Raw genomic sequence first — 22,931 nt, 5'->3', positions numbered from 1 at the left:
ACAAATGATTGCCTGATGGTTCCCGAGGCAGGAGAAGCCGTGGGAAGCTGGCCAGGCCTGCCCACTGAGCGGTGACTGCTCTGGCTTCTTCTCTAGCAGACCCTGGGCGGAAACTCCACCCTGGCTTTTATAGGGCGGATGACAAGCCCAATTTCAAACCCCCGATTGGTCACATTTTCGCGCTAAGATGTTTGCGGGTTTTTCCACAGGGGACGGGGTTTCCCTAGCACATGGCCAGGGGCCATGCAGCAAGCCAAATAGCGGCTTTCCAGATTGTGAGGAGAGTGCTTGGCAGCATCTGTTGCTGGGCAAAGCTGGCAGAGTCCAGCTGGAGCGTGACAGTGAGGTGCAGGGCAACCTGTTCTGGCTTCACCTCATGGAGTGCAGGGCCACACTGAATATATGCGACAGGCTCAGAGAGGGCCTGGCAGAGGGATTCTGGGTGAACTTTTTGGGGCCCTGTTTAATGCATTCAATGGGCACTACTATATATCTTATTCAGATTGGCTGTGCTAAGCTATTCCACCAGCGAGGTCTTGTCTATCAGTGCTCCAATTAAAAACGGGCAAATTCCAGTCAGCAATAATGGGAGAATATTGGCAGGGTTTGGGGTGCCTTCAAGTCCACCATTGTCAGCACCTGCAAAGAGATGCTTGGATTCTTTACCAGAAACCATCAAGTCTAGATTGATGAGAACAATCGGGAGATCCAAGAATTGATTGACTGCAAGTGCAAGGCCTTTTGTGCTTGGCAGAATGACATCAGCTCCAAGCAAAAGAAATTGAATCATCAAACAAGCCAAGGCAGAGGTCCAAAGGAGGACCCGCAATGTAAAGACCAGATGGAGGAAGACAAGGCAAAGAAGATTCAACATCTTGCTGACATCCACAATATACGTGGTCTTTTCTGTGCCATCAAAGCCATTTACTGTCTGAGCACTCAGGGACCAACCCCCTTAAGGCCTAAGGATGGAGGAGACCTGATGAGGACAGGGGAGCCATCAATGCCCATTAGAAGAAGCATTCTGAAGACCTTTTAAGTTGAGACTGTGCTGTTGATGAGTGTTCTTAACTCTATCCTGTGACACCCAGTCAAAAATGATCTCTCCAACCCTTGATGAGGTGAGGAAAGTCATTGGGCAGATAAAGAATGACAAGGCATGTGGAGCTGATGGAATCCCCACCAAAATCTTCAGCAGGAGGGAGAGGAACTCATGTTATAGTTTCATGCCCTCGTTGTAAGAATCTGGAATGTTGAGAAAATCTTAGATGATGTCAGGGAGACGATGATCATGACAGTCTTTAAGAAAAGAGACAAGTCTGACTGTAGAAATTACAGAGGGATCACCTTGCTATCCACAGCAAGAAAGGTCATGGCAAAAACCCTCCTGAACCGTCTCCTTCCACTTGCTAAAAGCTCCTCCTGGAATCTCACTGTGGGTTTAGGGCATCAAGAGGAACAACTGACATGATCTTCACTGCTTTCCAGCTGCAGGAAAAATGCTGGTAACAACATAAACCCTGCTATATGGCTGCCTTTGACTTCACAAAAGCTTTCAATTCTGTCAGCCAAAAAGGACTATAAAGGATCCTTCTGAACTGTGGATGGCCACCAAAATTTACCTACATTCTTTGTCTGTTTCATGATGATACGTGCGTGGTGGTTCTCAATAATCGCTCTATCGCAGATCCCTTTGAGGTTAAGACAGGAGTTAAGCACGTCTGTATCATTGCTCTAATACTCTTTTCAATATTCCTTACCATGATGCTACATCTGACCACCAACAGGCTTCCAGTTGGAGTGTAGCTAAATTTACTGGTAAGCTGTTTTACCTCAGCCAACTCTGAGCCACAACCAAGACCACCCTGACCTCAATCATCAAGTTTCAGCACTCTGATGATGCTGTAGTGTGTGGACAGGGAATTATTTGGGCTGGAGGACCAGTGTAGGAATTTGGATGAGCTATTTCAGGCCAGGGAGTGTGGGGGGCTTAGGGGGGAAATGGCAATTGATCCTATCTGGTCCAGGCCCGTCTACCCTGTGCCCACTGCTAGGGCCACGGGATGGAACAGGCAGGTGGGGACTCTATGGAGACCACTTGAGACCACTGCAGTCTGAGTGCGCTTGGCTGGGTGACTGGGATGGGGTCATGGGTGAGTGGAGAGCAGTGTCCGGAAGCAGGATGGGAGCTGGAGCAGGACCAAGATTGTGGGGCCAAGGGCCAGGGCAAAGCCACTATCTGCTTCCCACATGAATAAATAAAATCTGTGGTCCAGATAAAATCCCTTGCTGGGTTGGATCCAGCCTGTGGGCTGTATTTTGCCCACTCCTGCTGTAGTGTGTGCTCACTCAGAGGCAGACGTTCCAGTCAATTGTTGATATTGTTATTGAGGTATACAAAAAATGGGATTGATGCTTAATATTCAGAAGACTAATGTCCTCCATCAACAAGCTTTTAACGAGCAGACCCCAGCTCCAGTACTTCACGTTCATGGTGAGACTCTGCAGAACATTATTTTCCATATCTCAGAAGCCATCTTTTGCAGAAGGCTGATATCGACAAAGAAATCCAGCGCTGTCTCAAATGTACAAATGCAGCCTTCAGATGCTTTCGGAGATGGGTTTTTGAAGATTGTCTTATCAGATCCAAAGCCAAGCTCATAGTTCATCAAGCAGTTGTGATCCCCACCTTACTGTATGTAACTGAGACATGGACAATGTACAGGAGACACCTCAGGTTGCTGGAGAAGTGCCATTGATAATGCCTACGGAAGATGGGACTATTGCTCAGGACTGCCCCAAATGGAGGAAGAATTTCCTGCAAGGATCTCTACATGTTGAAACCTTACAATGATAACGAGAGAGAGAAAAACAGGAGCAGCAGACTGAAAAACGGTGTACTGCAAACTGAACCAAGAACCCAGAGCCATGCACTCCACACAGAAAAGTGTGCCTGAGCTGCAACAGAGTCTGTCCAACCTGGATAGGCCTTGTCAGACATCTTCAGACTCAGAGATAAGGCAAACGTGGCAGACGGTCATTCTCAACTGCGAGGGATTGCTGATGATGACTAACTCTCAGAGGCTGCCCCCTGATTTTGCAGGCAGAACGTGGACCTGGGCAGCCATTTCAAGGGTGGGGTGCAGTGGTCCCCCTACACCTCTGGTTGAGGGGCCCCGGTGGCCCCACTCCTTGCCAATGATTGGTTGCAGGGACTGCCTGTTATATAGCTCTGCCCCTTGCTGCTGATTGGCTGCAAGGGCTCTCCATCATGCAGGCCTGCCCCACCCCTCACCACTAATTGGTGGAGAGGGATGGGGCCATATGACAGGTAGTCCCTGCATCCAGTCAGCATAGAGGGGTGGAACGGCAACCGTCTTGCTGGCAGCCGTTTGAGCGGGCAGCCTGGCCCTCTGCCCAGTTCCCCACCCTGGTGAGCTGTGGCAGTGCTCAGTAAGTTGGGGTTTTTTCCCCCACAGATTTCCCAGGCATTGCCCAGATTTTGTAGACAGTGCTGGGTTTTGCAGAATCTGTGAAATCCACAAAATTGCAAATTCGGTAGGTCCCTAATGATGACTTACCTATCCCTGGGGTAAGTTCCCATCAGCATGTTTGCCCCAGATGGGCTGTGTATTTTATAGTCACATTCAGTGTTGGCTGCATTTAATCAGCTTAAATGTCCTTGTTTGCATTACTGAGCACATGCTGCTTTCAGCAGCAGTTCGGAGAGAGGCGAAATATTTAATGTGGTTTCCTTTTGTGTGAATGTAAGACGAGGGGCAGTTTCTCTAATGTTGATTGTGTGGGGGCAGGCAACGGACCTCATCTTATATTGGAGTAAATTGGTAATTACTGTGTGCATATGGATATATAAATATACATAATATATCTACCCACTTTTTTATAACATGAGAACATGTAATTGAAGAAGAATGCACTTTAAAGCTGTCCTTTTCCTCCATATAAATGTGTTGGTAGTAATAACAGTTGAGGGGGAAATGTTGTCTTAGCTTTTAGTCATGTATAGCTCTTTTGAGTCCAACTAAGCTTGTATTGGCTTGAAGACAGTGGTATGAGCAAATGCATGTTTTACATGCCAGCAGTTCTCACCAGTTGCTAGCATATTTCTTGAGACTGCTGAACCAGAGAAATAATTCACAGAACTAGGGAGAGTAGAATGATATAAAAAATGCAGTAAAAGGCAAGGATAAATTGTTAAGAAATGTAGCTAATACATTGTATGAGGGGGAGAAGGAACAGATTTCTAAGATGGGCAATTGATGTGGGAGAAGCCTTGAAATCAGAGTAACTGAAAGACAAACAGAGGTTGGTAGAAGCAAATGAAACCCGACTGCAAGGTGATATGACGACATAAAAGCCAGCATCATTTTTGGCAGCTTATTCAAAGGCCTCATATCATAGGGTGAGGAAGAAATAATCCCAGTGGTTTGAGCACACTAAGAATACAAGATTCAGATCTGGGCACTACTGTAGTAATGTGCTAATGACAAACTGAAGGGGAAGAGAAAAGGCATTGTTGGGGAAGGCTGGAAACACTGACTTCCGAAGGATTAGCAGAGCTGTGCTTATGTAGTTTGGGCAAGCAGTCACTATAGGTGGATAGGACTGTGTACAGATACGTGACTGGTATAAATTGAGAGCAAGATTATTTACTGTGTTATGGGGCTATAACTGGGAGGAATGGGTTGGAGTTAGGTTCAGCTGATACTCAGGATGTTGGGGGCATCCTGACACTGAGCTGTACTAGGCAGGAAGCAGTCCCTCAAGAGAAATGATGGAAGATCCATTATTAGGGTCTTTTAAAACTAAAACAGCCAAAAATATAACTGCGGTGTAGAGAGCAGCCAGATGGGAATAGTTTGGATAAGCTTCTGGGGCTTTTCAGTCTTCCAGTACTGTGGTCCTCATTGCTCAGCTTTCACACACTCCAGTGTGACCTTCCCTTGACTCTGCTTCATAGCCTGTTTTGCTGTGATCAGGTCCTTAGAGCCCTGGATTACTCATTTTACCGTGTCTTGTGCTGGGTATTTGTCACAACTAGATAGATGGGAGAGATCCTTGTCTGAGGTAGCTAAATATTCCGTAAGATATTGCCTGTCATAGCTGAGGGAATATTGCATTGTAGAAGTGTTCATGTTCTTTCCTATCACAGCTCATATTCACAGAATAATCTGTCTCAGGACATGTAAAAATAATAACAGACTTTGCAATTCAGAGCCCTCTTCTTCCTTGCAGCAACTGCAGTGCTTGCTTACATTTAAGAGCTGATGGTAAGAAAGCACTGAGGCAACAATACAAATAAATATTCTTTATTTTCTACTTGAGTCAATTCTCTTCATTGCTGGCTATGCAGCAATTCAGCAGAAAATAACCTGGGGGTTATGGTGGGCCACAAATGGTAGTCAGTCCATGTCAGGAACATGAAACTCTTGCAAACCTCACTCTGGGATTGCTGATTGTCAGACACAGGACATGACTCTCTTTTCCTTGCTAGCACTGAGACTGTGCTGGAGTATTGGGCTCAGTGCTGGGAACTACGGTTTAGAAAAATGCTGGCAAAACAGGGACTTCAGAGAAGTGCAGCAGGAATTAGAAGATGTTTAGAAAGCATGACCAGTGAGAAAAGGCTGGTGACCTTGAGGTGTGGCCAGCGTCCAAGACTCAGTCTGGTAGACTTGCCATCTTTGGCATGTAAGAGGGCATCATTGCCCTGCTGCCCCATGCAGATTACCTCTTAAATCAGAAGCAATCTCTTTCTCTGGAACTTTTTAAGAACGGGTTAGACAAATACACTGTTGGGAATAGTATAGATATACTTGATTTTTCCTCTTTGCAGGAGTTGGAGTAAGTGATCTCTTGAGGTCCTCCCCACAGCCTTCTTCATTTAAGTGATTCTGTATGGCTTGATACTTGACCTGTCTTGTCAGAGGTGCAGTTTGGCGAGATATATAAAGGATCCTGTGGGAGCTCTGCTTAGATGAGGGGTGAGCAAAATATGGCCTGCAGGCCAGATCCAGCCCACCAGGCACTTTCATATGGGCCACAGACATCCTGCAACAAATTATACCCCGCCCAGCCCTTCCCGCAAGGGTGAGAGCAAGGCATCCACTTATATACCCCCCCACCACAGCATACCCTATTGTACCTCGCTCCCACCCTCCCTGGCAGAAGGGCCTGGCTCAGCCAGCAGCAGCTTCCAGGAGAGGCGGCTGCTGCAGCTGCCCTGGGGGACCTGTTTGGCTTCCCTGGCATCCTGCTCACTTTGGGCGGCAGGTGGGGCAGGGGTGGGGGAAGCTGCAGCTGGATGGGAGCATAAGGCTGGGCCCATGCTGAAGAGGGTGGCAGGAATGTGGAGCTTGGCTGGGCAGGGTGTTGGTGTGGGGACCCCCAGACACTCCCCCACATGGCACGCAGCTGTGGGCAGCAGCAGCAGGCTGGGGCACTGGTGCCTGGCAGTGTGTGGCTCTGGCCAGCGCTGCATGTGGGGACGAGGAGCGCAGCCTGCATCTCTCTTGTGGGGCCTCTGTGCGGCATGCCCACAACTCCCGCACTTGCGCAGCACCGGGGAAAGCCCTGCGCTGGAGCTGATTGCCTTCCCCACCCCCTGCCGTGCAGGTCCTGGAACTCTGCAGGAAAGCAGGGGTCAGGGCTCCCCTCCACTTCTGGCAGAGTCCCAGGACCTGCATGGCAGGGAGCAGCAAAGGCAGCCAGCTCTAGCGCAGGGCGTTCCCCGGTGCCATGCGACTGGAGGAGCTATAGGTGCACAGCGTGGAGCCCCTGCAACAGAGGCAGGCCAGGCAGGCTGCGCTCCTTGCCCCCACATGTAGCAGTGGCTGCAGCTGCACACCAGTCTGTGCTGGGCATGAGCACCCTGAGCACCACTGCCTGCTGCTGCTGCCCTCAGCGGGGGCTGCACACCATGTAGGGGAGTGTGTGGGGGTCCCCACATGTCCCCACCCTCCCTCACACCACAGAAATGCACAACCCCCCAACATACCCTATGCCTCCAACACACACAGCCACACCCCTTGCAGCCCCCCCACACTACCACACCCCACCATATACCCCCCCACAGCTCACCATACACACCCTCTCTGCCCAAGCACACCCCACATCTCCCCATACAATATAGAAGAATAAGACTTTATTTTTGAGTTGTTACGTACTCCCTTCTATATACAGTATGCAAACATACATCATGACGTATTTCTGGGGTGGCAAGGGGAGGAACTTCCAGTGGCAAAGGTCAGGGTTAGGGGGCCAGGACTTCCGGTCCCAATATGGTGACCAGGGGGCAGGGCAGTGGTCAAACTCATGAGGCTCTTGACAGCTCACCAAAACTTGTGAAGTGGCTCTCCAGCTGAAATAATTGCCCACCTCTAACTTAGTCTCTTTAATACAAATATAACACAACATGGAAAGGCTGCCCATGTCCTGGTTTGATATTCCTCAGCACTGAAATAACTGATAGCATTGCAGGCCACCAGTGCAAGGCCACAGCAGATTGTTTGAAAGCCACCACTATATCCAGACAGGTACCAGGGCCCAGCTCTTCTTGGAAATGAGAGCAGCACGAGGGAAGAAGGAGGTGGCGTTAGGAAGGAAGGATAGCCAGAGAACTAGCAGGCAAGTGGGACATTCCAGTCCAATTCCCAACAACACCGCAAATTTTCTAGCATGTTCAGGAGTGATGTTAGTCTCTCTGAGCTTTTTCTTTATCTTGAAAATGGGGATAATAGTAGTCCTGACTTCAGAGGGATGTTGTGAGGAATAAACATACTGGCCAACTTGGAGGTGCTTAATGTGGTGTGAATGGAGGCCATGAAAGTGTCTAAGAATGGGGTAATTTTGTTTTTTCCCTTTAGCAGTTGCCTTGTAGCTTGTGGTAATTTTTTGGTCTCACTTTAGAGGAGGCTTGACTAAGTGTTGGGGCGTATGATTGGACAAGAGGAAAAGTATTGGGGGAAGAGGAAGAGAAAGGGTGAGCGATTTGAATAATTTTGTTAAAATAATAGGGATTGCTAGTAACGTACAAGCTGTGTAAATAGGGTGGCTTTCAAAAGAAATGGGTAAGAACTGGAAGGGGGGGAAGAGAAACAGGAACGGGGATCTTTTATTTTTTATTTTTTTAAGTGAAACTTGAGTAAATTAACCAATAAAGGGCAAGAGGCCATAAGTTGAACAACTAAAATGCAAAGGGGAAAAAGCCCATACATGCATGCAACAAGTGGTGCCATACTAATCATTTTGTGTGTCATATCCCTTTTCTTACTTTTTCTTTTTCTGTCATCTTCTGTGGGTTTGATTCAGCAGCTGCTGTCATATTTTCTTTTATTCTTGTGCTTAATCTAACAAGAGGGCATTATATAGCTAATATCTATACTATTTGCAAAATTGAACCATTAGATTGTAAACTCTGGAGGGCAGTAACAGCTTTCCTTTGTGCCTGTACTTGACTGTGTGATTTGGCTCCTAATATTTGTCTGTGTTAAACGAATTAGGCTTTTCATCACAAATCTGTAGGTTTTATCTGTTTTGCAGTTTAGAAAACAGGCAACGAAAGAGTAAACAATGAAGCTAAGCACTTGGAGTGAGTTAGTGCAAGAAATGGAGGAGGAACCCAGGTGTCATTGTTCTCAGCCATATGCCAAAAAGTAGATAGATAAAAAATATCTTCTCTATCCACTAATATGTATATCAACTTTAAAAACTCTTCTCAGCCAGGCTGGCTGACCTGCTCCACCGGGCTTTAAATTAAGCCCGCAGGGGGATGGGGGGACTACTGCCACTGCTGGCCCGCTGAGCAACCCTTGCAAAGCCAGCAGACCAAGGCACTTAAGGGAGTCCACCCCTTCCCCAGCCCTGGCACAATCTGTGGGCAAGGCAAGAGCCCCCAAGGGCATACTTGCCTGCCTGTACACTAATGCCAGGAGCCTGGGCAACAAGCAGGAGGAGCTCGTGACGTCACTGGGATAACGGAGACCTGGTGGGACTCCACCCATGACTGGACCACGGGTATAGAGGGCTATACCCTGTACAGGAGGGATCGTGTTGACAAAAGGGGTGGGGGTGTAGCTCTCTATGTGAAGGAAAGCTACATGTCCCTGCAAGCTGATGTTGGCGACCAGCATAGACAGCTAGAGACCCTCTGGGTAAAAATTCTTGGGGAATACGGCACAGGGGACACAACGGTGGGAGTCTACTACAGACCTCCCACTCAAAGTCCTGAGCTTGACCAGGAGTTCGCCCGGGAACTGACTGAGGCCGCTTGCTCCAGGACCTTGGTTGTCATGGGTGACTTCAATTACCCGGACATCTCGTGGGAAGATCACTCAGCAAAATCTGAGCGGTCGCAAAGCTTTCTCTCATGCGTGGATGACCTCTACCTGACTCAAGAAGTCCATGGGCCAACGAGAGGCAAAGCGCTGCTCGGCCTGGTACTGGCTACGGGGGACGACCTAATCAGCGACCTACTGATCATTGGGAAGCTGGGTGACAGCGACCACGAGCTGATCACCTTCACCATCCACCGTAAAGCTGGCAAGTCAGTCAGCAACACAGAAGTCCTTGACTTCAGAAAAGCCGACTTTGACAAGCTCAAGAGGCTTGTCAGTCAGGCCCTCAGGGACCATGACCCCAGGGAGATGGGAGTTCAAGAAGAGTGGTTGCTTCTCAAGGAAGCAATCCTCAATGCACAAGCTAAATCTATTCCAACACGGAGGAAAGGCAGCAAGAAGGCACAGCAGCCCTCCTGGCTCTCCAGCGACCTAGCGGACCTCCTGCGGCTAAAAAGGAAAGCCTACAAAGGATGGAGGACGGGATTCACCTCCAAGGAGGATTATTCTGCACTGGTCCGGTCCTGCAGGGACCAAACCAGGAAAGCCAAGGCTGCAACTGAACTCGAACTAGCTTCAAGCATCAAGAACAACAAAAAGTCCTTTTTCAGATATGTGGGGAGCCGGAGGAAAAGCAAGGGCAATGTTGGACCCCTGCTAAACCAGGTGGGGCAACAGACAACTGACGCCCAGGAAAAAGCCAACCTATTAAATAGGTACTTTGCGTCAGTCTTTCATCAGTCCCATGGGACGCCCATGCCTGCTATGGGACAGGGAGATCCGGGTGATGGGGATCCCCTACCCTCCATCAATGCTGACCTCGTGAAGGAACACCTTGAGAAGCTGGATACCTTCAAGTCAGCCGGCCCTGACAATCCGCACCCCAGGGTACTCAAGGAGCTGGCGAGCATCATAGCCCAGCCCCTGGCACAGGTCTTGGAAAGCTCCTGGCGCTCTGGTGTAGTGCCCGAAGACTGGAAGAAGGCCAATGTGGTGCTGATCTTCAAGAAAGGGAGGAGAGTGGATCCAGCTAACTATAGGCCCATTAGCCTGACTTCTATCCTGGGGAAGATCTTAGAAAAGTTTATCAAGGAGGCCATCCTTGAGGGAGTGGCCCAGACAAACATTCTAAGGGATAGCCAGCATGGGTTTGTTGCGGGTAGGTCTTGTTTGACCAATCTCATTTCCTTCTATGACCAGGTGACCTATCACCTGGACAAGGGAGAAGAGATTGATGTCATATATCTTGACTTCAAGAAAGCTTTTGATCTGGTATCCCATGATCACCTCTTGGCCAAACTGGCCAGTTGTGGCCTTGGCTCCACCACGATCCGCTGGCTGGGAAATTGGCTCCGTGGTCGGACCCAGAGGGTTGTAATTGATGGCAGTCACTCATCGTGGTGCCCTGTGACCAGTGGGGTCCCCCAAGGCTCTGTCCTTGGACCCATACTGTTCAACATCTTCATTTATGATGTGGACATTGGAGTCAGGAGCGGACTGGCCAAGTTCTCCGATGACACCAAACTTTGGGGCAAAGCATCCACGCCAGAAGATAGGCGGGTGATCCAGGCTGACCTGGACAAGCTCAGCAAATGGGCAGACGAGAACCTGATGGTGTTTAACACCGAAAAATGCAAGGTTCTCCACCTTGGGAAGAAAAACCTGCAGCTTCCTTATAGGCTCGGCAGTGCTACGCTGGCTAGCACTACGGAAGAAAGAGACTTGGGGGTCATCATTGACCACAAGATGAACATGAGCCTGCAATGCGATGCTGCGGCTAATAAAGCGACCAAAATGCTGGCTTGCATCCATAGATGCTTCTTGAGCAAATCCCGGGACGTCATTCTCCCCTTGTACTCAGGAGGCCGCAGCTGGAGTACTGCATCCAGTTTTGGGCTCCACAATTCAAAAAGGATGTGGAGAAGCTTGAGAGAGTCCAGAGGAGAGCCACACACATGATCAGAGGTCAGGAAAACAGATCTTACGATGACAGGCTGAGAGACATGGGACTCTTTAGCCTGGAAAAGCGTAGGCTCAGGGGTGATCTGATGGCCACCTATAAGTTTATCAGGGGTGACCACCAGGATCTGGGGGAACGTTTGTTCACCAGAGCGCCCCAAGGGATGACGAGGTCGAACGGTCACAAACTCCTGCAAGACCGTTTCAGGCTGGACATAAGGAAGAATTTCTTTACTGTCCGAGCCCCCAAGGTCTGGAACAGTCTGCCAGCGGAGGTGGTTCAAGCACCTACATTGAACACCTTCAAGAGTAAATTGGATGCTTATCTTGCTGGGATCCTGTGACCCCAGCTGACTTCCTGCCTTTTGGGCAGGGGGCTGGACTTGATGATCTCCCGAGGTCCCTTCCAGCCCTGGTGTCTATGAAATCTATGAAACAATGCACGGCTGATTTATTTTATTTGTTGTCTACCACATGCTAGGTGCTGTCCAGACTTATATGTCCCAATTCTTGTCCTGGAGTACTTGCAACCAGAGAAGACCAGTATGGCAAATGCTGGGTGAAGGGTGTGGAAACATTCACTAAGAAAATTCAGCTGCCCCTTTCCATCCTTATTGGTATTGTTGTTTCTTGATCTGAGCCATTAAACCATTATGTGAGGCCTTGCCAGGGTGTTTCTATAAGGAAGGGAAACTGAGGATATAAATTAGTAGTTATTGTTGAAACCCTGTTTCTTTGCACCCCCAGTTTGCCTTTCTGGACCTTTCTTGAACACGATCAGGTATACAGAGCTGTACTATTTAGCATCCCAGCCTCTTCATTTGCATTCACGGTTAGTGAAATCCTCTACTTTCTGTTAGTTCTTGCTCAGGCTTTCCCCTGGGATCCAGTACCTCGAGTATCAGGTATCTCTACGAAAGGAGCATTTGATTTGCTTCTCTCTTTAACCCAAATGAATGATATCTAGGATGGCCACTCCTTTCTACAAGTTCTGTCATTTCCCATAGATTAAAGACGTACTTGCTGGCAGCTGGCAACCTCTCCAGCACAGCAGTATCTAATGATATATGAACTTCACAGAGTGATCAGGGAAAGGATAGTTTCACTGCAGGCATGAGATCCAAATCGTTCGCTCATGGGTTTATTAGAACTAAACTACTGAGACTTGTAATTTTACCATAATGACCCTAAGGACCAATCAGCGAGTACAATACACTCAGCAGGCAGGCGGACCATGCCCTGCCCTAGGCTTTGTGTGACTGTCATTCTGAGCTGGTTAAGTGGTGTTGCGTGCCTGCTGCTGCCAGGTGTTCTTTGCTGATTGCTGCTGCTGATTTAGGCACTGACTCGACACACCAATGACTATGTCAAAAGACACCGGAGACTTACTGGAAAGGTACGTTGATTTGTATTTAAGGCAGTGGTGATTTTACATCTGAGATCAGATAGCAGGGAAACAGAGTGCAACCCACTGAGGCATGACTAATCAGTTTATAAAAATGTTCAGCCTTCTCCAGATTAATACAGCAGTGCACGAAAAAGTACTTTAAAGATGATATATTTTGTATCATGCATAGAATGCTAATGCCTTAGTTCAGTTAATGCAGCCTCAATTCTTTACTCAGGAACTACATCTAATGCTTCTCTCTCCTCTGAGTGTTGGGGGGGGGTGTAACTCCCATTGCTGTAGCTGCTGAAACAGATTTGTATCAATTACTCTGCTTTTAGAAAAGGTTCCAAGAGCATGGGACATCTGATGTGTACTTTGAACTCTTAGCGTCTTAGCAGTTTTTGTTTTTTTTAATCTTTCTTTCTGTGTGGAGATAAAGAAAGTCAGAAAAAAGATGGAAGACTTTAAACAGATGAGAGCATGTTTCAGATCAGTGTTAAATACGCTACTATTTTGGGAAATGTAGGATTACAAAGGTTATGTAGTAAATGCAACCCTTGCAGCCTACAGATGGCAAAGTTCTACATTATTGCAATAAATCAGGCTCAGAATGGGCTTGAAGGTGTATAAGTTATCCATGCATGATATTGTTTGAGACATAATGGCTCACAGGGATCCTGGGGGTTGTTTAATCAACGTTTGCAAAGCACTTTGAGACTCTGGGGAGCAGAGCTGTATGCAGCGCAGGGATCGGTGATGACAGACTCATAAAATGTCTCTTTCAAATGCTTAATCCTCATTCTTGAAACTGGAAACATCTCATGCTTCTCCCTCCCCTCTATAAAGGGAGTTCTGGTTTTAAAGCAAATGACTGTGAAGTCCCTCAGTCAAAATGTCAGGGTTTGTTCCGAGCTCTGATGCTTTTCTTGTTAGGGTGGTATTGCTAGCATACTTTCTGGGATTTTTAGGTCTGTGTTTCTTTCAGTTTGGTAATTATACATGTTACATGTTAAGGAAGTAGCATAGATCCTGAGTCACAAGACAGTTTAATTTAGTTTACAGCAGCTGAAGTTGTGGGTAGAGGAGAAGAAAATAATTGACTACTTTCTATAAAACATAGAAATCAGCTTCTCTGACATCCAGTCTGGTTCCTTACAAACTGCAAAGGACCTGAGTTTCAGCTGCTCTGACATTGCCCAGGGTATTTCAGCCTTACCAGTGCAGGTTGTATTGTTCCTTCTGCAGGCTTGGCTACAACAATTCTCTCTCTCATGCTGAATTTTGGCCAGAAGTTTTCAGCTGGTCTGTATTATCTCCTTGCCAGTACAGACCTGCTGAAAACTCTCCTTAGAGGTCAGCCTGACACCTCAGGCCATAAATCTTTAAAAGAAAAACAAATGTGATCAGTGGAAAACACTGCAATAGACTTTTGATTATGAAGGGTAGTTGCTGGGTTTACACCTATGTGCAACAGCTGCTTTCTCAGAGTTAGTGACATTTCCTTGTTCCCCAGGAGCAGCCATTTTAATTGATTTTAAAATCAGTTGATTGCTTTGATAGCTGTAATGGCTTAGTTCTTCCTGCTATCTTGTGGTCAGCGGCTGTACAAAACATGGGCTATACATAATACAGTCCACAGCAGCAATGTATGTAGGAGTTTCCATATGGCATCAGATCATGAATCCCTTTGGTCCAGCAATGACTAATACCTGATCTCCAAGAAGATAGTGAAAAACTATCTAGCCAGAGGTACTGCATAATAATGCAGTGGTTTGTAAAATAATCCAGCCACGGTATTTGAAATTCTGATTCCACTGCTGCAGCAGCTTCCACAGGCTGATTGCCAGCTGTAGGAAGAAACACTTCCTTTGTTTTCAGTATCTGTCATTAATTCCCCTGCGATTTCTTGCCTTGAAACTTCTAGCCAAGGTAGAAGAAAAGACTTATTTTTTTTTACTGTGCCTTTTCTGGTCTTCAGTATCTAAGAGATGGACCTGAACCCGAAACCTGGATGTAACCAGTCCCAAATTTAGGAAGAGTTCAAGTCTGGCTTCAGACTTTGCCACTGGTTCTCTTCTCTTTGGGCCAAACCAAAACCCTGTATCTGAACATCACCTAAACTTAGCAGAATGGATCTGTCTGGAGTCAGATCCGGCCTTTGTTCTGAGTGAGTGAAGGATAAGAGCATGGTACATTTTCCACCTCTGGAGCAGGGACTACTTTGTAGTATCTTCTGATTCTTTCACAGGTGGCCCTAAACAGTGGTTCACCACACAGATGAAGAGTCGTGGCCTTGACCTTGATTCTTAGTATCTTGCAAAGTAATTATAAGAGCTGTGAATTTAATTTGGACCTGACAACGTCCTACTGGGAAGATGATGGATCTTTAGATGGTGATGCAGCATCTTTATAACAACAGGGAACCACATCAGAAAGGCACTCTCTTCATGTTACGGTCTACTGCAAAGGAACCTAGTATTGTAGGATGAAGACCAACAGCAGATGGGGTGGGGGGACTTGCACAGGAATATCTAAAAAGTGGTTAATGCCTGTCTTTCCTTATGGCACATTTCCTACAACAAGGCTAGGGGGTTACTAGCTGTGGAGTGGATTAGTGAAATTGGAATCACAGTACATGTAAGGTGATAGTAGAGAAGTATGAGTGAGAGCTCAGTAGAAGAATAATTGAAATGGTCCATTTATCTGTTTCTTTTTCTTTTCTCTTCTTTTTCAACAGGTCATCTATGTCAGACCTGAATGTGGCCCTGGATGAATGTTCAGCTGCTGTGGATTTATTTCTGAGCAACAGGTTCCCTGATGCCCTTGCTTCTCTTCAAGCCAAGTGAGTTGACTGCTTTTATCATTTTTTTTCCCCTTGTTTCAGTAGAAGAGTTTAAGCAGGCTTTGGGCCAGTTCTCACTTAAGTTTAAGGCACCGAAGTGGAATTCTATTCCAGGCTGTTCCAGTCCTTGTAAAACCATTAATGCACCAACTTCTGTATCACAAAAAGCAGAGAGGAGCATGAAGACGCCTTATGTATCAATAATTTTGCAAGGTTTCAAGCAGGGTAGAATAGACCCACATTTAGGTATCTCATAGGTGGGTAAGAGTTGGCCCTTGGAGCACAAGATAAACAGTTGTACTTTTGATCAAAGGAGATGGGAAAATAAAATCACTTTTTTTATGCCATGCGTATGAAATGTCTGAGAAGAGAGAGTGTTTCTCTTTGGATGGCATGTATTGATCAGAAGTTTGAGTACATTGTGCAGCTTCCATGCCAACATTGTCTCAGGAATGAAAAATCTGCTTTTGTTTACCAAGAACTGTGTAGTTTACCATGAGGTGTGGTCCTTTCAGTTGTGAATTGTTAGTGTTGTGCCCCTTCAAAAATCTGCTTGCTTTGAGGAGCTTAAATGAAGGAACTATCCTTTTGTGAGCAACATATGGAATTCTTAAACCTGAAACAAATATTTTTTCTTTCTTCTTTCTCAGTTAGTTTTTCTTGTCCATGCTGTTCCTTCCCTTTTTACTCTGCTTCCATTTCCTTCTCCTGCTGATATTCTTTTGAAGCCTTTCAACTGATGGCTGCTTTTTTCCACTTATTTTGTCAGACCTTCTTCTATTATTATGTTTCTCCTTTTAATGATCTTCATCCGTATTAAATTCCTCCCCAACACCTTTTTCTCTTGTTAGACCTTTCCATGGCAATCTCGCATCACAAGCAGTAGAGAGATTTAAAAACAACCAAGAGCGTCATCTTTTGTGAGTAGTCCTTACACAGGCTGTGATGAGAGAGGTAGGTTGCAGGGGCAAGCCTAGCTTCATCAGTTGCCATTGCTGATGTGAGCACATGCTCTGAGTATGGATAGAGAGCCATAGCTTGCATTCAGCGACAGGAAAATGGGAGTCACCGTACCAGATGAGATGCAAGGTCCAGCTACTCCAGTATTATGTCTCTGACATTAGGCGATGGAAGTTGCTTCAGAGGAAAGTGTATGAACCTAGCAGTAGGCAAATGTGAGGTAACAGATCTCTCATGTTGGGTATTATCTTAATCACTTGCAAAGTAAAATCTAATATCTTTTCCACCAATATGTCATTACTGATTGTGGTAACTCTGGAGACTTGACATCTATATAGCTATCAATTTTTTTTGTTGAATCTCATAAGGTTCTTGGCCTCAGCGACTTCCTGTGGCAATGAGTTCCAGGCTTTTCTAACATGTTAGTACCCTGTAGTGACCCTGATCTGCTGAGTTACAGGCTTATAGAATTGAAGGACCAGAAGGGACCTGCAAGATCATCAAGTCTAGTCCCCTGCCAGGTAGGAAGTTATTGGGCTCAGATGAGCTCAACAGGGCGCTTGTCCAGCCTCACCTTGAACACCTCCAAGGATAGTGATTGCACCACCTCTGCTGGGAGTGTGTTCCAGATTCTGGTGACCCTTACAGAGAAGAAGATTTTTATTATGTTCAATCTGAACTTACCCTCTATTAGCTTGTGCCCATTGGTCTTCATCCTCCTTTGAGGTGCCTTCCTGAAGAGTTGCTCCCCTAGATCTTGATGCTCACCCCTGACATACTTGTAGGAGGCTATCAAGTCACCTCTCAGTCTTTTCTTACTCAGACTGAACAGGCCCAGTTTTCGGAGTCTCTCCTCATAGGGCCTATCTTCCATGCTTCTAATCATGCACGTGGCCCTTCTTTGTACTCTCTCAACCTTATCCACATCCTTCTTGAAGACTGGTGCCCAGAACTGGACACAGTATTCCAGCTGTGGCCTCACCAACACCCAATAGAGAGGGAAGAGCACCTCCCTGGATCTGTTGTCGACACAGTGGCTGATGCATGCCAGAGTTCTATTTGCCCTGCTGGCATCCTCATTGCACTGTTCATGTTCATTTTCCAGTCAGTCGTGACCCCCCAGGTCTCGTTCAGATTCTGTGCCAACCAATGGACCACCACCCACTGTGTAGCTATGGTGAAGGTTCTTCTTACCCAGATGAAGAACCCTGTACTTCTCCCTGTTAAACCCCATCTGATTCCATTCTGCCCATAAAACCAGCCTGTCAAGGTCATCCTGGATCCCTATCCTCTGATGTGTCCATGTTTCCCCACAGCTTAGGAGTATCCGCAAACTTAATTATTGAGCTTTTCACCCCCTCATCCAAGTCATTAATAAATGTTAAAGAGCATGGGTCCAAGCACCGATCCTTGGGGGACGCCACTAGAGATGGCCCTCCAGGATGAGGCCATCCCATTGATTACAGCTTTTCGGGATTGGCCACCAAGCCAGTTGTCCATGCACCTCCCTGTAGACTGGTCCACCCCAGCACCCTCCAGTTTGGTTGAGAGAATCCCGTGGGAAACAGAATCAAAGGCTTTGCTGAAGTCTAAGTAAATGACATTGACCTTGTGTCTCTCATCCAGTTGGTTAGTTACTTGGTTGTAGAAGGACACCAGGTTTGTCAGGTGTGATCTACCCTTGACAAAGCCATGCTGTTTGCTTCTTGATACCCCATCAGTTACCAGCTTGTGATTGATAGCTTTCTTAACAAATTTTCGAAATTTTTTTCCCAGGACCAAAGTCAGACCGACCAATCTGTAGTTTGCAGGGTCATCCCTCTTCCCTTTCTTAAAGTTAGGCACCACGTTGGCCCTCTTCCAGTCATCTGGGACCACTCCTAAGTTCCATGACTCTTTGAACAGCTTTGCCAGTGGAACTGCTATAAGTTCAGCCAGTTCTTTCAGGGCTTTCAGATGCAGGTCATCTGTCCCAGCAGACCTGAAAATGTCCAAGTGTTGTATGAGATCACTCACCTATTCAGGACTGATTTCACGTAGTCTATTGTTTTCCCCATATTCCCTGGGTCTCTGGTCAGGTCAACAGCCCCCATTTGATTTCAGGAATACCAACATGAAGTATGTATTTAGGAGTTCTACCTTTTTGCGGGGATTGACTGCGGGCTGCCCCTCAGTATTCAGTAGGGGTCCCACAGTGGAGTCTGATTTTTTTTTTTTTTTCTTTCTTTCTTGCTCCCTGTGTATCTATAGTGAGACTTTTTGTTGTCCTTTATTTCAGTCGCCAGCTTGATCTCCATGCCTGCCTTGCCTTTTCATGTTTCATGTCTGCAGACCCTGGATATGTAGGTTTATTCCTCTCTGGTTGCTGAACCATTCTTTCATAGCTTGTTGTAACAAGTGGGTATCCCAGAGCTGATCTCAAAATGTAGGCTAGCCCACTTGTCTTGTGGCTAGCTGCCCACTTTCTCATCTTCCACGCCTTGATGTTAATAATTACAATAATGTGTAATCTGGTGGTTGTGCCAGAGGAGAAGGCAGACCTCTTTAACCAATTCTTCACCTCCGTTTTCTTGGGCAGGGACCGGGACTTCCCCACTATGACGAAAGACGGACTCGAGGGGAATGCTGCCAGACCTCAGGTTGGGGAGGACCGGGTTAGAGAGCTTCTGGAGGAGCTGGACATGTTCAGATCAGCAGGTCCAGATGCTCTCCACCCCAGAGTGTTGAGGGAGCTAGCAGAGGTTATTGCAGGGCTCTCGGCACAGCTTTACAAGCGCTCGTGGTGCTCAGGCCAGGTGCCGTATGATTGGAAGATAGCCAACGTGTTCCCCATCTTTAAAAAAGGGAGGAGGGAGAACCCGGACAACTATAGGCCCGTCAGTCTTACCTCAATCCTAGGGAAACTCTTTGAGAAGATTATCATGGAGCACATCTGCGATGGGCTGGCCTCAGAGATGATGCTCAAGGGCAACCGGCACGGTTTCATTAGGGGCAGGTCATGTCAGACCAACCTGGTTACCTTTTATGATCAGGTCACAAAAGCATTGGATGCAGGTGTTGCCGTGGATGTAGTCTTTCTGGACTTCAGCAAGGCCTTTGACACCATCTCTCACCCCATCCTCATTAAAAAATTGGGAGACTGTGGCATTGATGCCTACACAGTCAGATGGATTGCAGATTGGCTGAAGTTTTGCACTTAGAGGGTGGTGGTGGATGGGTCATATTTGACTTGGGGGGAAGTGGGCAGCAGAGTTCCCCAGGGCTCGGTCCTTGGGCCTGCGCTGTTCAATTTCTTTATCAGCCATTTGGATGACGGGGTGAAAAGCAACCTGTTTAAATTTGCTCATGATACCAAAATTTGGGGTGAGGTGAGCACGCTAGTAGGGAGGGAAAGACTGCAGCAAGACCCGGATAGGTTACAGGGGTGGGCTAGCAAATAGAGGATGAGCTTCAATACTGACAAGTGCAGGGTGCTGCACTTGGGCGGTAGTAACCAGCAGCACACTTATAAGATGGGAAACGCCCTTCTTGAGAGCACGGAGGCAGAAAGGGATCTTGGAGTCATTATTGACTCCAAGATGAACATGGGCTGACAGTGTGGGGACATGGTCAGGAAGGCCAACCGCACCTTGTCATGCATCCACAGATGCATCTCAAGCAGGTCCAGGGAGGTGATCCTCCCCCTCTATGCGGCACTGGTCAGGCCACAGTTGGAGTACTGTGTCCAGTTCTGGATGCCGCACTTCAGGAGGGATGTGGACAGCATGGAGAGGGTCCAGAGGAGCCACCTGCATGATCCGGGGACAACAGGGCAGACCCTACATTGAGAGACTGCGGGACCTGAACCTGTTCAGCCTTCACAAGAGAAGGCTGAGGGGGGACCTCGTGACCGTCTATAAACTCACTAGGGGGGACCAGAAGGGTTTGGGAGAGACCTTGTTTCCACTAGCGCCCCCGGCATAACAAGGAATAACGGCCACAAGTTGTTGGAGAGTAGGTTTAGATTAGACATCCGTAAGAACTACTTCACTGTCAGGGCGGCTAGGATCTGGAACCAACTTCCAAGGGAAGTGGTGCTGGCTCCTACCCTGGGGGTCTTTAAGAGGAGGCTTGATGCCTACCTAGCTGGGATCATTTGAGCCCAGTTTCTTCTCCTGCCCAGGCAGGGGGTCAGACTTGAAGATCTACAAGGTCCCTTCTGACCGTACTTCTATGATTCCGTGATATATGACTTCAACCTCCCCTTACCATATTCCATGCCTTGGAGATGTTTTGTGGCCTTGCACCCAGCCTTAACCAATTATCCTAATATACTCAGTGCTCCCAGGCCCCACACTGGGCCTCTGAACCTGCACACACTGGGCATCTGAGCCCATTGATGGGACTGGGGCTCCGAGCCCTGTCCCGAGCCTCCCTGGGCCTAAGCCTGGGAGCTTCTTTGTCCCTGAGCCTGGGAGCTTCCTTAATAGCCCCCCAAGACTCAGGGCCCCGCCCCGCAGGAGCCTTACCCGGCTCCCTTGCGACCGCAGGCTCATTTGTGAGCCTGGGCGCTGCCACAGATCCCTCCACCTGGCCTGGGCCTTGCCTCAGTGCTCACAGTGAGCCTGAGCTCCCCCTGTAGAGATCTACAGCCACCACAGATGTGGGGCTGAGGTTAAAAGGTTCCCCATACTCGCCTTTCACCAGGGAAGTAACTAGCCTGGCATTTCTGCCACAGATAGTCCCACCAGGCCATCCATCCCTCTCAGGGTGTAGTTTCCAGTCATGCCCAGGACCAGAGTTGGGCCTCCTCCTTCCCCATATCCCCCAGTCCTTACCTCCAAGCTGTTTCATGAGCAGCAGCTCAGCTGGTGGTGCCTCTAGCTGACTGGCAGCAGACTGTTGTTCAGGGCCCAGTCCTTATATAATAGTTGAGCCCTGTTCCCCAATCAGGCAGCATAGCCTGATTGAGATAACAGCCAGCTGCAGGCTGTCTGCTGCTGCTACTCAGGCCTCTGTTACACTCCTTTTGTCTTTTTCAATGGTTCCCTAATATCCCTGTTGAGCCAAGCAGGTCTCTTGGTTCCTTTCCCGCTTTTTGTCTGCGTGGGGATGGCCTGTTTTTGAGCAGTGAGAATTGCCTCCTTAAGGAAGCACCACCGTTCCTGAACTCCTAAATTGTCCAGTCACTGGTTGCAGAGGGCCTCTCCAGCTAGCCTCCTGAGTTTGCCAAAGTCTGTGTTGCTGAAATCTAGGCCTTCTGTTCTGCTGACTGGTTTCCCAGTCTTACGCTGGATGGTGAACCTAATCAGGTTGTGATCACTGTTGCCCAGAGTACCACCAATCCTCAGGTCGCCTATTATGTCCGCCCACTTTGGTCAGCACTAAATCCAGAGTGGCCTTACCCCAGTAGGCCCTTCCACAACCTGTGTCAGGAACAGATCATCTAGTGTTGCCAAGATGTTGGCTGACCTCTTGGAGCTGGCCAAATGGTCCTCCCAACACATGTCAGGGTAGTTGAAGTCACCCATGACAATCATGTCTTTAGTGTTAGCTGCCTCAGCCAGTTCCCCGGAGAATGCCTGATCACTTTCCTGTTCTTGGGAGGGAGGCCTGTAGAAGGTTCCCACCATCAGGTCTCCCTGTCCTGATCCCCTTTGTATCCTGACCTGGATGGTCTCAAGGGACCCTTCCCTGCTGTCAAACATGACCTGTAGGGAGGGGTACCAGTCTTTCATATAAAGGGCCACACCTCCTTCCTTCTTCCCAACCCAATCCTTCCTATAAAACCTATAGCCCTCAATATTCACTACCGAATCGTGTGCGTCATCCCACCAGGTTTCCGTCAACCCGGTCAGATCAAATTCCTTGTCTACCAAAAGGAGTGCCAGTTTCTCCTGAGTATTTCTCATGCTTCAGGCCTGATATGACCAATTTCATCTGGGGTTCAGTTGGGGTTTCTTGTTTAAGCCCACTCTTCTGCCCGGTCTTTGTGGTGTCCTTCTCCAGGTGCAGGGCCTGGCAGTAAGTGTCAGTCTCCATGTCATATTCCCTGATGATTTGCAGCCTGTTCACCACTTCCTGGAGCTCCCTCACCCGTCTCTCCAGAGCCACCGCCAGTGACCATATCCCACAAGTGGGAGTGCTTGTGCCCCTAATAGCAGTAGCCAGCAGACATGCCAGGCAGCCCCCACAGCCTGGAGTCAAGGGCTCCATCTGCATGGAGGCTGGGACCATAGGCTCCATCTGGGGAGAGGCCTCTGAGGTACCAAGGCGGGGTGGTCCAGACCAGGAAGCCTAGGGGTGTGGTGTATACCCATCACCGTATTGCAGGGCAGGCCTCCGTCACAGCTCCCTAAGTGCTTGTTTAAGTAGGAGACAAGGTGGGTGTAATTACTCCTGTATGGTCCTCACCAGCTGCTGCTGCAGTGGCTTTGCAGGCAGG

The 22,931-nt window shown here is 47.9% G+C and overlaps 1 protein-coding gene across 2 annotated transcripts in view; it reads left to right on the top strand.

Annotated features, from left to right (window-relative positions):
* Nucleotides 1-22,931, top strand: part of TTC39A (tetratricopeptide repeat domain 39A) — a 95,670-nt gene that overhangs the window by 10,595 nt on the left and 62,144 nt on the right. Inside the window, exons 1-2 of one of the 2 annotated variants that reach the window (XM_090047104.1) lie at nt 11,674-12,711; nt 15,443-15,547. In XM_090047104.1, coding sequence (XP_089903230.1) covers nt 12,674-12,711; nt 15,443-15,547 — 143 coding nt within the window. In that variant the 5' untranslated portion in view covers nt 11,674-12,673. Of the gene's footprint in view, nt 1-11,673; nt 12,712-15,442; nt 15,548-22,931 lie in introns of those variants that run through there. The other variant, XM_090047103.1, reaches the window with a different exon arrangement.

The sequence above is a fragment of the Crocodylus siamensis genome, chromosome 5 (assembly GCF_052110815.1).
Source record: "Crocodylus siamensis isolate JL-2025a chromosome 5, ASM5211081v1, whole genome shotgun sequence".
Lineage (NCBI taxonomy): Eukaryota > Metazoa > Chordata > Crocodylia > Crocodylidae > Crocodylus > Crocodylus siamensis.
Note: the sequence above shows the minus strand (reverse complement) of the source record. Positions and strands in the feature narration are given on the sequence as shown.